Source organism: Xenopus laevis, chromosome 4L (assembly GCF_017654675.1).
Source record: "Xenopus laevis strain J_2021 chromosome 4L, Xenopus_laevis_v10.1, whole genome shotgun sequence".
NCBI classification, from domain to species: Eukaryota; Metazoa; Chordata; class Amphibia; order Anura; family Pipidae; genus Xenopus; species Xenopus laevis.
In genome coordinates this window covers 71,292,575-71,305,633 of record NC_054377.1, presented here as the reverse complement: position 1 = coordinate 71,305,633, position 13,059 = coordinate 71,292,575, and the positions used below count along the sequence as shown (strand labels likewise).

At 40.3% G+C, this 13,059-nt stretch overlaps 1 protein-coding gene across 2 annotated transcripts in view; it reads right to left on the bottom strand.

Annotated features, from left to right (window-relative positions):
- The window catches only part of col24a1.L (collagen, type XXIV, alpha 1 L homeolog), a 156,314-nt gene extending 145,015 nt beyond the window's left edge, over window positions 1-11,299 (bottom strand). For both annotated transcript variants that reach the window (XR_001935320.2, XM_018258139.2), the window contains exon 1: window positions 10,732-11,299. Coding sequence is in view for 1 of the 2 variants with exons in the window: in XM_018258139.2 (XP_018113628.1) it covers window positions 10,732-10,787 (56 nt within the window). In the remaining variant the exon portion in view is untranslated. The remainder of the gene's footprint in view (window positions 1-10,731) is intronic.
- Window positions 11,300-13,059: the final 1,760 nt, after the last annotated feature.

Sequence of the window (13,059 nt, the reverse complement as noted above, 5' to 3'; positions counted from 1 at the left end):
CCTTATCCTGTCGTCGAAGTCATCAACCCTGTGGCGGTCCGCCTTCAACTTCCTCCGGAGATGCGGATTCCAAATGTCTTTCATGTCTCGTTACTTAAGCCTGCTGTGTCTTGTCCTTCTTCTTCTTCCCCAGCTCCTGTCCTGGTTGATGGTCACCAGGAATTCGAAGTCAAGAGGATTTTGGACTCCCGTTTTTCCAGGGGTACTCTTCAGTATCTCATTGAGTGGAAAGGGTTCGGTCCGGAGGAGTGCTCCTGGGTGAGGAACTCGGACGTCCATGCGCCTGCCTTGGTCCGTAAGTTCCATAGACTTTTCCCTTCTTCTCCTAGTCTCGGTGGTCCTGAGGCCCCCCCTAAGGAGGGGGGTACTGTAATGGATTCTAACTCACCTTCCAAAGATGGCGTCCAAGATGGCGACCCCCTGCCTCACCGCATGGTTCCTGATGGGCGCAGCTCCATGGTGTCATCGTCTTCCTGCTCCCGGATTGGCCGCCGGCGACGGAATGGACGCCGGCGTCAGAATGGGCGCCGGCGTCAGGACGTCAGCGTGGGGACGCTGGCGTCTGCGTCTGACGCAAGCGCGTCAGCGTCTGACGCCAGTGCGTCAACTTTGGCGCCAAACTCAGAGACTACTTAAACCTCTCTCCCCTTCCAGTCCTTGCCCAACTATAGGTTCCTGTTCGTCTGTTCCTGGGTGTGATATACTGCTTTTGATTCTTGTGTACCGACTCTTGCCTGTTATTACGATTCCTGTTGTCTGCTGCCTGGTCTGATCTATTTGCCTGTACCTTGACGATTCTTTTGATAAACCCTCTTGTACCTCGAACTTGGTTTGGTCTCCTCTTTGGTCTACACTATTACTGCGCCTTCGGGCCCGTTACATATAGCAGCCCTTAATATTGCTTTTATTCCATGAAGCTGCAAATAAATTACTGCGGGGGTGAACAAAACACACACTTTCTCAATGCTGTTATACACACATAAAAGAAATCTTGTTTAGGTCTAAAAAAATAAAAACATATCTTTAGAAACATTCTTATATTTTAGTTCCTAAAGAAGCCTCTTAGACTGGTTCGGCATCATTATATATTAATGACTGCTTAAACAGTTGTTTTGTACTGTGGTGGGTCACAAAAATAACGCTAATAGATTGAGTTCCTTTACATAAAGCCACATCTTAATGCTGGTATATAAATGGGTATACAATTCATAACAATGCCTTCTTATACTCCCCATCTCAATGCCACACATCAGATATCTCTTGGCTCTAGCCACCAGCTATTGCCAGGTGATGCTGTTGGATGCATATTATAAAGTGGAGAGCTACATATATAATGAAGGTCCCACTACCGATTTGAAAATAAAAGGCAGTGTTAAAGGGTTTCTTCCACTTTCAATTTTGAAACCTGATATGGGCCTAGACATGTTGTCAGTTTCCCAGGTGTCCCAAGTCATGTGACTTGTGCTCTGATAAACTTCAGTCACTCTTTACTGCTGCATTGCAAATTTGAGTCATGTCACTCCTCCCTTTCCTTCAGCAGTCCATTAGCAGAACAATGGGAATATAACAAAATAACAGTTTCTTGACACAAGATAACAGCTGACTGGAAGATATGCGAACGGTACTCAACAGTAAAAATCCAAGTCCCACTGCAACTCCCTTCATAGTTACACAGTTAAATTGGGTTGAAAAAAGACAAAGTCCATCAAGTTCAACCCCTCCAAATGAAAACCCAGCATCCATACACACACACACCCCTCCATACTTTCACATCAATTATATATACCCATATCTATACTAACTATAGAGTTTAGTATCACAATAGCCTTTGATATAATGTCTATCCAAGAAATCATCCAAGCCTCTTATAAGCATTAAAGTGATACTGACACTAATATTTTTCTTTTCAATATTAGTCTACATTAAAAGTTACCTATAGGTCATGTTGATGGTTTTTCGCTGATAGTTCTGCTTTTGTAAGTAATTGTCACTTGAAGTTCCTAAACCTGATTGTTTTGCCAACCTGACTGTCCAATCTAACTCTTAGTCAGTTAGAGTTAAGTGCATTCTACAACCTCACTGTCATTGTAAAGAACCACCTACATTGCTTCAAATGAAAGTTCTTTTCTTATAGCCTTATAGGCTTCTGGTATGGTGATTCTCTTTATGGTAAAACGGCCCCCTTATATTTGTCTATAATGTCATCTAATGTACATGTAAAGTGTAATCATGTCCCCTCACAAGCATAATTTAAGTCTTCCATCCCTAAACAGTTTAGTTGCACGTCTTTGCACTCTCTCCAGCTCATTTATATCCCTCTTAAAGGGGAAGGAAACCTCGTCGGCGCTAACCCCCCTCCCGTGTATTGCCCCCCCTCCCTCCTCCCCCCTGGCCTACCCCTCCCGCTGGGCAAATGCCCCTAACTTGTTACTTACCCTTCTGCGCAGGTCCAGTCCAGGGAGTTCACAGGCGACATCTTCTTCCACGCGATCTTCTTCCTCCTTTGACCGGCGTTTTGGCGCATGCGCAGTAGGAGCATTTCGCCGGTACGGATCTACTGCGCATGCGCCAAAAGTCACGCGCATGCGCAGTAGATCGTACCGGCGAAACGATCCTACTGCGCATGCGCCGGTCAAAGGAGGAAGAAGATCGCGTGGAAGAAGATGTCGCCTGTGAACTCCCTGGACTGGACCTGCGCAGAAGGGTAAGTAACAAGTTAGGGGCATTTGCCCAGCGGGAGGGGTAGGCCAGGGGGGAGGAGGGAGGGGGGGCAATACACGGGAGGGGGGAGGGGGGTTAGCGCCGACGAGGTTTCCTTCCCCTTTAAGGACTGGAGTCCAAACCTGCACTGCATACTTCAGATGAGGCCTTATTCTGTCCATAGATGTAAAGATTTTTAAAAGATCTTTTCGTTATTGTTAGACCATGCTTATCTTGAAATGATCATTTAAATGTAAGATTTGTCCATCAACTAAAAAGACCATTGCAAACGATGTTGTCTAGTCTAAGCCAGGAAAATGGAGGGTAGCTGCCTGCTTGGTCCTGCAAACAATTGGACAATAGATAAGATTTCACTGTGACGATGACAATTTTTTAACCTGGCCGATCAATTTTCTTACAGATGTAGGACGAAAAATCGTTAAGATGCACGATCATTTGATTCCCACTAACCTCATGGTAATTTGACGGATTGGTTGGATTGCACTAAAATATGTGGTTCACCAAAGAATGTTTATGGGGACCTTTACCAGGGGGTTGGAGAAAAAAATAGCAGTGTCGGACTGGAGTGGCCTGGGCCTACTGGGGCTCCCACCTCAGGGCCCACCCCATCTTTACCATGTCACATTCAAAGTTAGTTGCAGCCAGAGTGAGGCTCTCAATGTTAGGCAGCGATCGGCCCTGGGTCAACGAGGAGTAATTAATCACCTTCAGATGAATTAAATATACAATTACAACCACCATTAATGTGGACATGGGTGTGGTTTAAAAACAAGGAGTGGTCAACACTGGCTTCCATTATCGGTCCTCCACTATGTAGGCTCCACAGAAGTGGGACAGCACTGGTCTAAATTATCTAAATATGAATCAGTATTGCCAAACTTGTATAGTAATGTAATAATGTAACACCTTTCTCACCTTTTCCATTGCGAAGTTAGGGGCCGGAAATAGGGGTAGGCATAAGAGACACCTGCCCCGTACACAATAGGGGAGCGCTGGGTAGGTACCTGTTAAAGGGGTTGTTCACCTTCTTAACAGTTTTTAAGTTGAATTGTTTTCAGGTAGTTCTCCAGAAATAAAGACTTTTTTCAGTTTCTTTCCATTTTTTTTCCAAAATCTATGTTTAAAGTTTATGGTTCCTGTCTCTGGTGTTTGAGTCTGGCAGCTCAGTAATTCATGTGCAGACTGTAAACTGTTACACTTTTGCAATATTTAGTTGATACATTACTCAGCAGCATCTCAGGAGTATAAGCAACTATTGTATCAATTCTAACAGCTGCCTTTACTGAAAGCCAGGGATTCTGCTCAGCAGGGACAAAGATAAGAAATGTATCAACTAAATGTATCAATTTAGACAGGTTGTCTGTGACACCCCCAGCAGCTTTACAGAGGTGAAAAATTAAATTTCAACATTAGAAAAAGTCACACATTGAAAATAATTATAAAAAAGTGTTTTTTTTCTGGCAAATATCTGAAACAACTGAACTGAAAAAAGTGTCTTCTGCCTACCCCTAATCCAAGTTCACTGCCCTCTCTCATCTCTCCCCACTTTCACTCTCCCCTCCCTCCTCTCTGCCGCTTTCAGTTGTCCTCCCCTGTGCTAATGAGCATGTTTGCGCACGTTTGCAGTCAGAGGAGGGGAGCAGGTTGGCCGGGTTGCCTAGAGCACCCGGTCTGCTTGGCCGAGCCCTGGTGAAGTTACAGAGAATCTATGCACCACTCACCTTGGAAAGCAAAGAAATCAATAAAACAATGTAAATGTGAAAATGATGGGGAGGGGGAGAGAAATGGTCCAGTGAGTAGACTATCCTGGTTTGCCTTCAAACTGTTGAATCATGTGTGTCTGTACAAAATTAAAAATCTCTGATTATATATATTTTTTTGGAAGTTAAAATTGCTTATATGTACCTTTTCTACATAATCCCATCCAAACAAGCTAAAGTCAAAAATAATATAGATCCCCTTAAAAGAAGATCAAAAAGGTGTTCAGGAATGATAGTTATTGTTAATAAATATAAACAGTATGGTGGTATTTTAAATTGATCAATGATTTGAATAGTTTCATGAACTAGAAGAACTATGTTTCCTAAAAAAAAAAAAAAAACCAGAAAGCAAGACCTAAGTTGTACCGAAGTAGTTCACCAGAAATAGTGACTAAAGACTAAAGTTTCCCCATCTCATGATTCCTAGGATCAGATCAGTTACGGAGTGCACTTCTGTCATCCGCCCCACCATGCTCTCTCATGTGACTGTAAATAGGAAGTAGGGTCGGACTGGGCTGGCGGGATCCCAGGAAAAAACCCAGTGGGCCCCCCCTGGCCCAAAGCCACTGTTCCCCCGACTCCTGACCACGATTAAAAAAAAGGTATGCACAGGGGGGCCGGGGGGGCCACTGTGACGAGGACGGGGGCCCTCCCAGTCCGAACCTGATAGGAAGTATATAAGTAATGATTTTGTACCAGGTTGGAATGGTTTTAGGTTAGGAGAAGTGGGTTATGGTCAGACAGCTGATTTTTGCATCACTCCTCTGTCAACTCACTTCAACTCACTAAGATTCATTCATTAGTTAATACCTTTAGCTTCAAAAACTGGCCTCATAATGCTGGAAGGACCACATCATACCTACATTCCCTCCCATGAGATTACCTCAGTTGATATCAATTAAATTGCACCACCTGAATTTTGAGGTAACTAAATTTTTTAAAGAAATTGGATTTTAATGTGAAATTTTGTCAGATGTATCTCTCAGAAATACAAGGATATCTTTGGCCCTATATACCAAATTCTGTCTCTGTATAACATTACGAATCGGTTGGTTTAACAAGAGGTTAAGAGAGCAATATTTAGTTATTGTATACTTGCCATTATCCATCTTATGGTTAATTATAGGCACATGAAAGGAATCCCATTTTAAGTTATTGATCTAACAAAAAACACATGCATATAATGATTTAATCACCAAATGTCTCCTGCAGATAACAAACAGTTTTCAACATGTACTATTCTCTGTATAAAGTATTTAATGAAACACATGCAAACGGAGCTAACGGATTTGGATGCCTCTAGAAAAGTCAAGAAAAGTCAGCAGGAATGTAGACACAAACTGCAAAGAAAAAAAAAACTCTCAAATGAGTACACACTTTACTGTAACTGAGAAAAATGAATAACGAATGAGTGAACATTTTCAGACTTCCTATTCTAAGTTTCTAATGTGAGATGGCTCAAATTTAACATACATATCCTATAATAACTAGGTTAGAGTTTCTTCCAGTCTGCAATGGTGTTTTCAATTATGATGTTGGCTTGAATTCTGATAGCTTGGTACTAGGTCAAGTTGCCAGAAACAGCCACTATCCTGGAGATTATTTCTTCGAAATTGCCAGCACTGCTTTTAATATAGTGGTAGAATGCAAGTTTCATTTGAGGTGAAACGGTTTTTCAGTCAAATGCTGAGTATAGTATATCTTTACATGCTTCAGATTCATGGGTGTTTTTGCACAATTATGCATTTTAAGTGTTCTACCAAAAGTGTTCTTTCCTCAAGAGGCAATTTCGGGCGACTTCAGAAAACAAAGCGCCGCGTGTGCATTGCCGCAGCCGATTTCCATTTTTGCCAGCGGAGAGCAGGGGGAAGGCAGTTCGGGGAGAGTGTTGTCCCAAAGAAGAGGCGATTTGTCGCTGGGGTGACTAATCTCCCCAAATCTGCTAGTGTGGACTGACCCTTAAAGCAAGATATATGCCTAGCACAGATAAATTACATAATAAATAAAGATTAAAAATAAAAAATGCACATTTATTATTGATGTGCAAGTCAACAAAAATGTCAGCTAATGCCTGACCAGTCCCTAAACAGGCGTTACTTATATACTTGTGCTGCCCTGCCTCTCTGACGTCACAGAAGGGTCATGGTTTTATGTCTTTTTACATGCACAGTCCAGTCTTTTTTGGGCCAGTCCACACAACACTAACATCCATTAAGTTCAAGCTTCTGTTCCAGCAAACCTGTATCTTTTGGCTCATCTAAGGGAGGTGGCACACAAGGCTACTGGGGGAGATCAGTCGCCCAGTGACAAATCGCCTCTTCTTCGGGCGACTAATCTCCCCTAAATGCCTTCCCGCCGGCTAGAATGTAAATCCCAGTCGGGGTGGCACTCGGAACACTTTGTTTTCCAGAGTTTCCTCGTGAGGCAACTTCAAACGACTTTGGATAAATGAAGCATTCCGAGTGCCATCTCGTGGTCATTTACATTCTAACCGGCGGGAAAGCATTTATGGTAGATTAGTCGCCCGAAGAAGAAGCGATTTGTCACCAGGCGACTAATCTCCCTAATCTCCCCCATTAGCCTCATCTGCCACCACCCTAAAGGAAAGCAAGAAACTCAATCTGAAGTCATTTACAGTTTGCCTCTGATTGGGAAATAAATTATTTCCTAACAACAAAAGGGCAAAAAAATGAGTCCCTGGATCAACTTTGTACAAATAAACTTCAATAACCTTGCATTATATCATTTTAAAACATCTTATCTGAATCAAAATACGACCACTTAATGGAGAGAAGGAATTTCCTTTCTTCAAACCTTAAAGGGGTTGTTCAAATTAACTTTTAGTATAATATAGAGAGAGCGGTATACTGAGACAATTTGCAATTGGTTTTCATTTTTATTATTTGTGGGGGTTTTTTTAGTAAACAAACAGACGTTAATGACATGGTGATCAGCCAATCGTTCATCATAACGTCATCAGTCCTGCCCCTGTCATCAGCTCCTCCTCCGACATCACTGGCCCGTCCCCTGATGTCACCTAGCCCGCCCACTGATGTCATCCACCCTGCCCAATGTCCTTTTTCCCAGAAGTGTAAAGGTGGCAACCCTAATAATAAAATAGCTCATGTGTAAAACCCTGCTTCATGTAAGTAAACCATTTTCATAATAATATACATTTTAAGTAGTATGTAATCCTAAATGGAAAATTGCCATTTTAAGAACCAAGGGCAAAATAAAGATACATGCTAGGTCACATTAGCCAATTAACAGACAAATTTTGCTTCCACACTTCTTCCTGTTACAGTTAGAGCTGCCTTATTCCTGATCGGGGGATCAGGTGGTTCAAGGCAACAGATGTAAAAGGGCAATATTTACTTATTCCAGTTTGGTAAGATTCTTTAATACACCACTTAATATGACAGCATGTCCTTTAAACACATTTTTAAGTAACTTCCCCACTACAGATATCAAATTTACAAGCCAACCTTTGCTAGGTTAAAATTATACTCCTCTTTTAAATACTGAATTAAAACAGCTTTTCTTCAATTCACTGGTAGAAATGAAAATGGGTCTGAGAAAATCAGAAAATTAGTCAAGAGTGTATTAGACAAGGCCCTAGGTCCTTGATTACATTAACTCTGCTTAAAAATGTAAGTGCCATTTCTGTGTGAGCCACAGATAATTTGTTTGGGCTAAGCCTTCTGTACTACTAGAGAGTAGGCCCTGTAACTCGAGTTCATCTATTGAATATTTAATACATATATACAGTAGAAAATTAATTAAGAAGAATATTTGGTTTTATAGTGTCATGTAACCAAACTATATGCATTTTTCAAGTCACACTCTTAACCTATATACTATTAATATACATGAAATGTTATAGATTAATGTTATAGAAGATTAATCTTTGCAAGTGAAGCAATCAATTCCTAATTTTCTCAGTGGTTGCCCTCATCACTGCTGGTTTATAGAATTTATACATCCTAAAACATCTTTCCCAACAAGTTGCATTTTGAAAATGGTTTTGTCTTTCTTCCTACAAAAGCATATGTTAATCCATATAGGAATGAAATGTGAAAAAAGTAAGGCTCAACATAAAGGATTACACTGATAAAACAGTAATAGTTGAATACCACTAATGTATACATTAGTATTCGTGTATTCTGTATTTTGACTTGGCATAGTAGAAGAATGCGACCTGATGTTTGATTCTAGTGTCATATGTATGTAAAAAAAAAATTAATTAATAATTTTAAAAAGAAGGAAAGATTAATCTATGGTTAACGTCGATAGATTGTATATCAACACACCCTTAATCGATTCTGTTATTTTGCTTGTCAAATAGGAGGAATCCCAAAGGCATAACTATTAGGTGAAAACAGGCTCCATGAATCTGCTTCATCTGAGGACACTGTGAAATCTGACTCCTGCATATACGTGTAAGTGAACTGTGCATTTTAGAATCCCTATACTACTTGCAGTTCAAGCTCTTTTACACAAGTTCGTACAAATATGTGAAGGATGGCGACTTTTGACTGCCCTCTGCTAACACACAGAAGACCTCAGTTAACAGATCCATGTGAAACAATAGTAATCATGATTTTGGCTGACACAAGACTGCACATACATGAGGCACCCTTAAATAGACACTGACAACCAATTCAGTTTCAACTGACAGATGCGGTAAATATGGGCACTAACCTATAAGGATCATATTGCTAATCTCTATTAATAGTCCTACATTTAGGCAGGCTTTTTTTTGTACTCTTCCGTGCAGGTCCTTGAGGTTCCCAAAAGACATACTTCACAGACAAGTCTAAGCTTGGGGGGTTGTAACTGCTATGCAACAATCTAGATTTACAGTGCAGCGTAGACTCTATGAGCACTGCAGCTTTCAAAGTATGCTTAAAGGACACATCGTACAAACAAATTAATCTGCTGTCATCTCTTTCAAATGTAGAATGACCTTCTGAAATACTCATTTTCCAATAACCCTTCTGGCACTGAAAAACTAAGTTGAGAGCTACATATGCTAAATACTAGTATCACATTCATTTGCACATAGCAAGAAACCTAGGAATTGTAGTCTTTACTCCAGACTTCTGTAGGATTATTATTCATGTTTCAAACAATGGAAATAAGAATCACAATAAATTGAATACCAGACAAGCTTGCTATACCAATCCTTGTTCAGAGGAGAACCTTAAAGGGGTCAAGTGATGGAATAGGTTCTGCAAGTAAGACTATAAAATCTAATGTATCAATCAGCATTGCATGTATTTTGTATATTTGATGTATAAACCCTTATAATACACAAAAGCCATGAATATCTTGTAAATTATATCCTTATAAACGGTGAGTAGTGATGTCATCAGTTATAAACGGTGAGTAGTGATGTAATTTCTGTCACATGACTCACTAAAACTTGTGTATTATAATAAATAAAGTACCTCCAGTTGTAAAATATGAGGATATTATAAGTTACCTCGGAGTTCCATGACCTGTATAAAAACACTCGGCCTTCGGCCTTGTGTTTTTATATGGTCATGAAACTCCTCGGTAACTTATAATATCCTTATATTTTACAAGAGGGGGTACTTTATTCACTATATCTATTGTACATAAATGCAGAATATGTTGACACTTTATAAATAGGCATTAATAGTAAAGTGTAGACTGCATTAAAGCTCTTTCTCTAGAAAGGCCAAGCGAGTCCCACATTATGCAATATGTCATGTTAGTGGGACTACTGCCAATCACATATAAAAACAACATAGGTTGAGCAGCACCTTGGTAAATCAGATGAAATCCCTGACTTGGGAACGTTCCAACAATTCCTTCCAGAGCAGAGCATTTCCAAATTTGAAAGCATGAATCCCAGTGCTAGTACAGGCACTACATTTGTTACAGGATTGATCTGAAAAGCCTTCACTACATTGATTAGCCCCAATAAAGGAGTCTGTAGTTGGGCTCTGATCAGTAACGTGTCCTGGTTGTGCTTTCAAACCCAGCAGCTGAGCTTTACGCCTATAGGGCATTCCACCAACACTGAACTTTTAGAATGAGAACTGAAACTTGTATTTCATTCCCCAGGATTCTAGCTCTGTAACACTTGGGTTGCCACAGGTTCTCCAGTTAGCAATAAAAGTAAATGAACAGGCAGTTCTCCCCCTGTACAGACAGCATTAGGCGCTATGCTAAGAATGTGCACCTCTGTGTGAGGTTAGTTTGTGGGTATTTCTCTACTTACGTTCTTGCTGTGGGAGAGATGTTTCCACTCCTTGTCCTTTGGGCTCCTAAATGCATTTGTCTGCATTTGTCCACACAGCGAAGATCTATCCGAAATCAGAAGGCAACTTCAGTTCAGGTACTCGCCATGAAAGCCCCAAATCACATAGCCTTGCGGATCGCAGCCCAGCACTCACACATCCCGAGCATGGCTAGTAGAGACCCTGGAAGCCCCCAATAGCAACAGATTCCCCATCAACGGGTGCACGGTAGCAATGCCATCACAGAGCCCACCTAGCACCCTGCACCCAGCTTGCCGCAGGCATTGCACGTGTTCCTACGGTGAGGAATTTCAGGGCTGTCCAGAAATAAAGAAATAAAATGGAGTTTAAAAAAAAAAATGACTGGAGTTAGTATAGCAACAAGAAGCGTTCAATGTTGAGTGCACAATGTCTCTGAGAGAAGAGCAGCCACGACAAATCCTGCGCAGCGGTGTTAAATTTCAGTATTCAGTGATTCCTGATGACATCAGCAGCTGCCGTATAGTATATGGCTCAAAGTGGAAGTGGGTCCCGCTGGGAGCCCCGCCCACGCCAGGAGGACCGGCCAATGGGCAGTGGGCGGGTTTAAATCTTCCACGATACTTTCTGGTAGGTCTTCTCCAAACCCTGGTGTCGGTGTGGTGATGTTACCACAAGTCAGCCTTGTACAGTCATGAGGAATTCCCCTACTGATGCATTTCATGTTTGTTTTCAGTCAACACATAACAGAACACAATGTTTCGTCTTATTTCTCTTTGCCCCATGTAGGCGATAATTGGATTCCTTCAGCACATTTAAAACCGTGAGCGCAAAAGTTATATCTGGTGCCCATTTATTAAACTAACGATGTGTGGGTCTAAATAAGTATTATAAACAAGTGTTCCTTGTGCTCTGGTATCACGATTTGTGTGTGACTTTAAAGGAAACCATTTTATCACAGTATGTATGAAACTCCTCAACTCTTTGTTAGTATGATGTAGAGATTGAGATTCTGAGGCAATTTGCTATTGGTTTTCATTTTTTAATATTTGTGGGGTTTTTTTGAGTGGTTTAGCTTTTTATTCAGCAGCTCTCCAGTGTGCAGTTTCAGCAATTTGGTTGCTAGGGTCCAAATTACCCTAACAACTATGCACTGATTTGAATAAGAGACAGGGGAGGGCCAGAATAGAAAGATGAGTAATACAAAGTTGCAATAACAATAATAACTATGTTACCTTACAGTGCATTTGTTTTTAGATGGGGTCAGTGACCCTCGTTTGAAAGCTGGAAAAAGTCAGAAGAAAAAGGGAAATCGTTAAAAAATGATACAAAGTAAATAATGAAGACCAATTGAAAAGTGTAAAATTGGCCATTCTATAACATACTAAAAATGAACTTAAAGGTGAACCACCCCTTTAAGTTTGTATATGTATTTGGATTTTGTACACAAGCATAGAAAGTAAGCTCCTTTGGGATTTCTTTACTTTTTGTATTGGTTATTGGATGCTTTGTATGTAAATCTGTATGTTCAATGTATAGATTTTATATGGCGCTTTATAAATATATGTCAATAAGAATACAAATCAGAAATCCTTATCCAGAAAGGTCCAAAATACAGAAATGTCCTTGAGAATCCTTTAAGCAAACAGTGCTTATTTTAAATGATTTCCATTTTGTCTTTATGAGTAAAAACAGTACCTTTTACAAGATGCCAACTAAACTACCATAAATTCATGTTGACAGCAAAATAATCACATTTGGATATTAATGTTTAAATATTTTAGTAGCCTTACAGGGATGGTTCACACTTTTAACTTGTATGTTCCATACAAGCAACTTCTCAATTGGCCTTATTTTTGTTTTGGTGTGAATTAGTTGCCTTCTTCTTCTGACTCTTTCCAGCTTTCAAATGTGGGTCACTAACCCCATCCAAAAACCAAATGCTCTGTAAGGCTACAAATTTATTGTTACTGCTACTTTTTAATTACTCATCTTTCTATTCAAGCCCTCAGTTATTTATATTCCACTCTCTTATTCAAATCAATGCATGGTTGCTAAGGTAATTTGTACCCTAACAACAATATTTCTCTATCTACAAACCAGAGAGCTGCTGAATAAAAAGCTAAATACAGTAGAACTCCCATTTTACGTTTTTCAGGGGACCAGAATAAATGGTGTCAAATCAGGGAAATGTATTATGCATAATATATATGTGGGGCCACAAAACAAAACAATGTAAAATGAGGGAAAACTTTAAATCAGGGGCTCTAAAATTGAGGTTCACTGTAACTCAAAAACCACAAATAATAAATAATGAAAACCAAATGCAA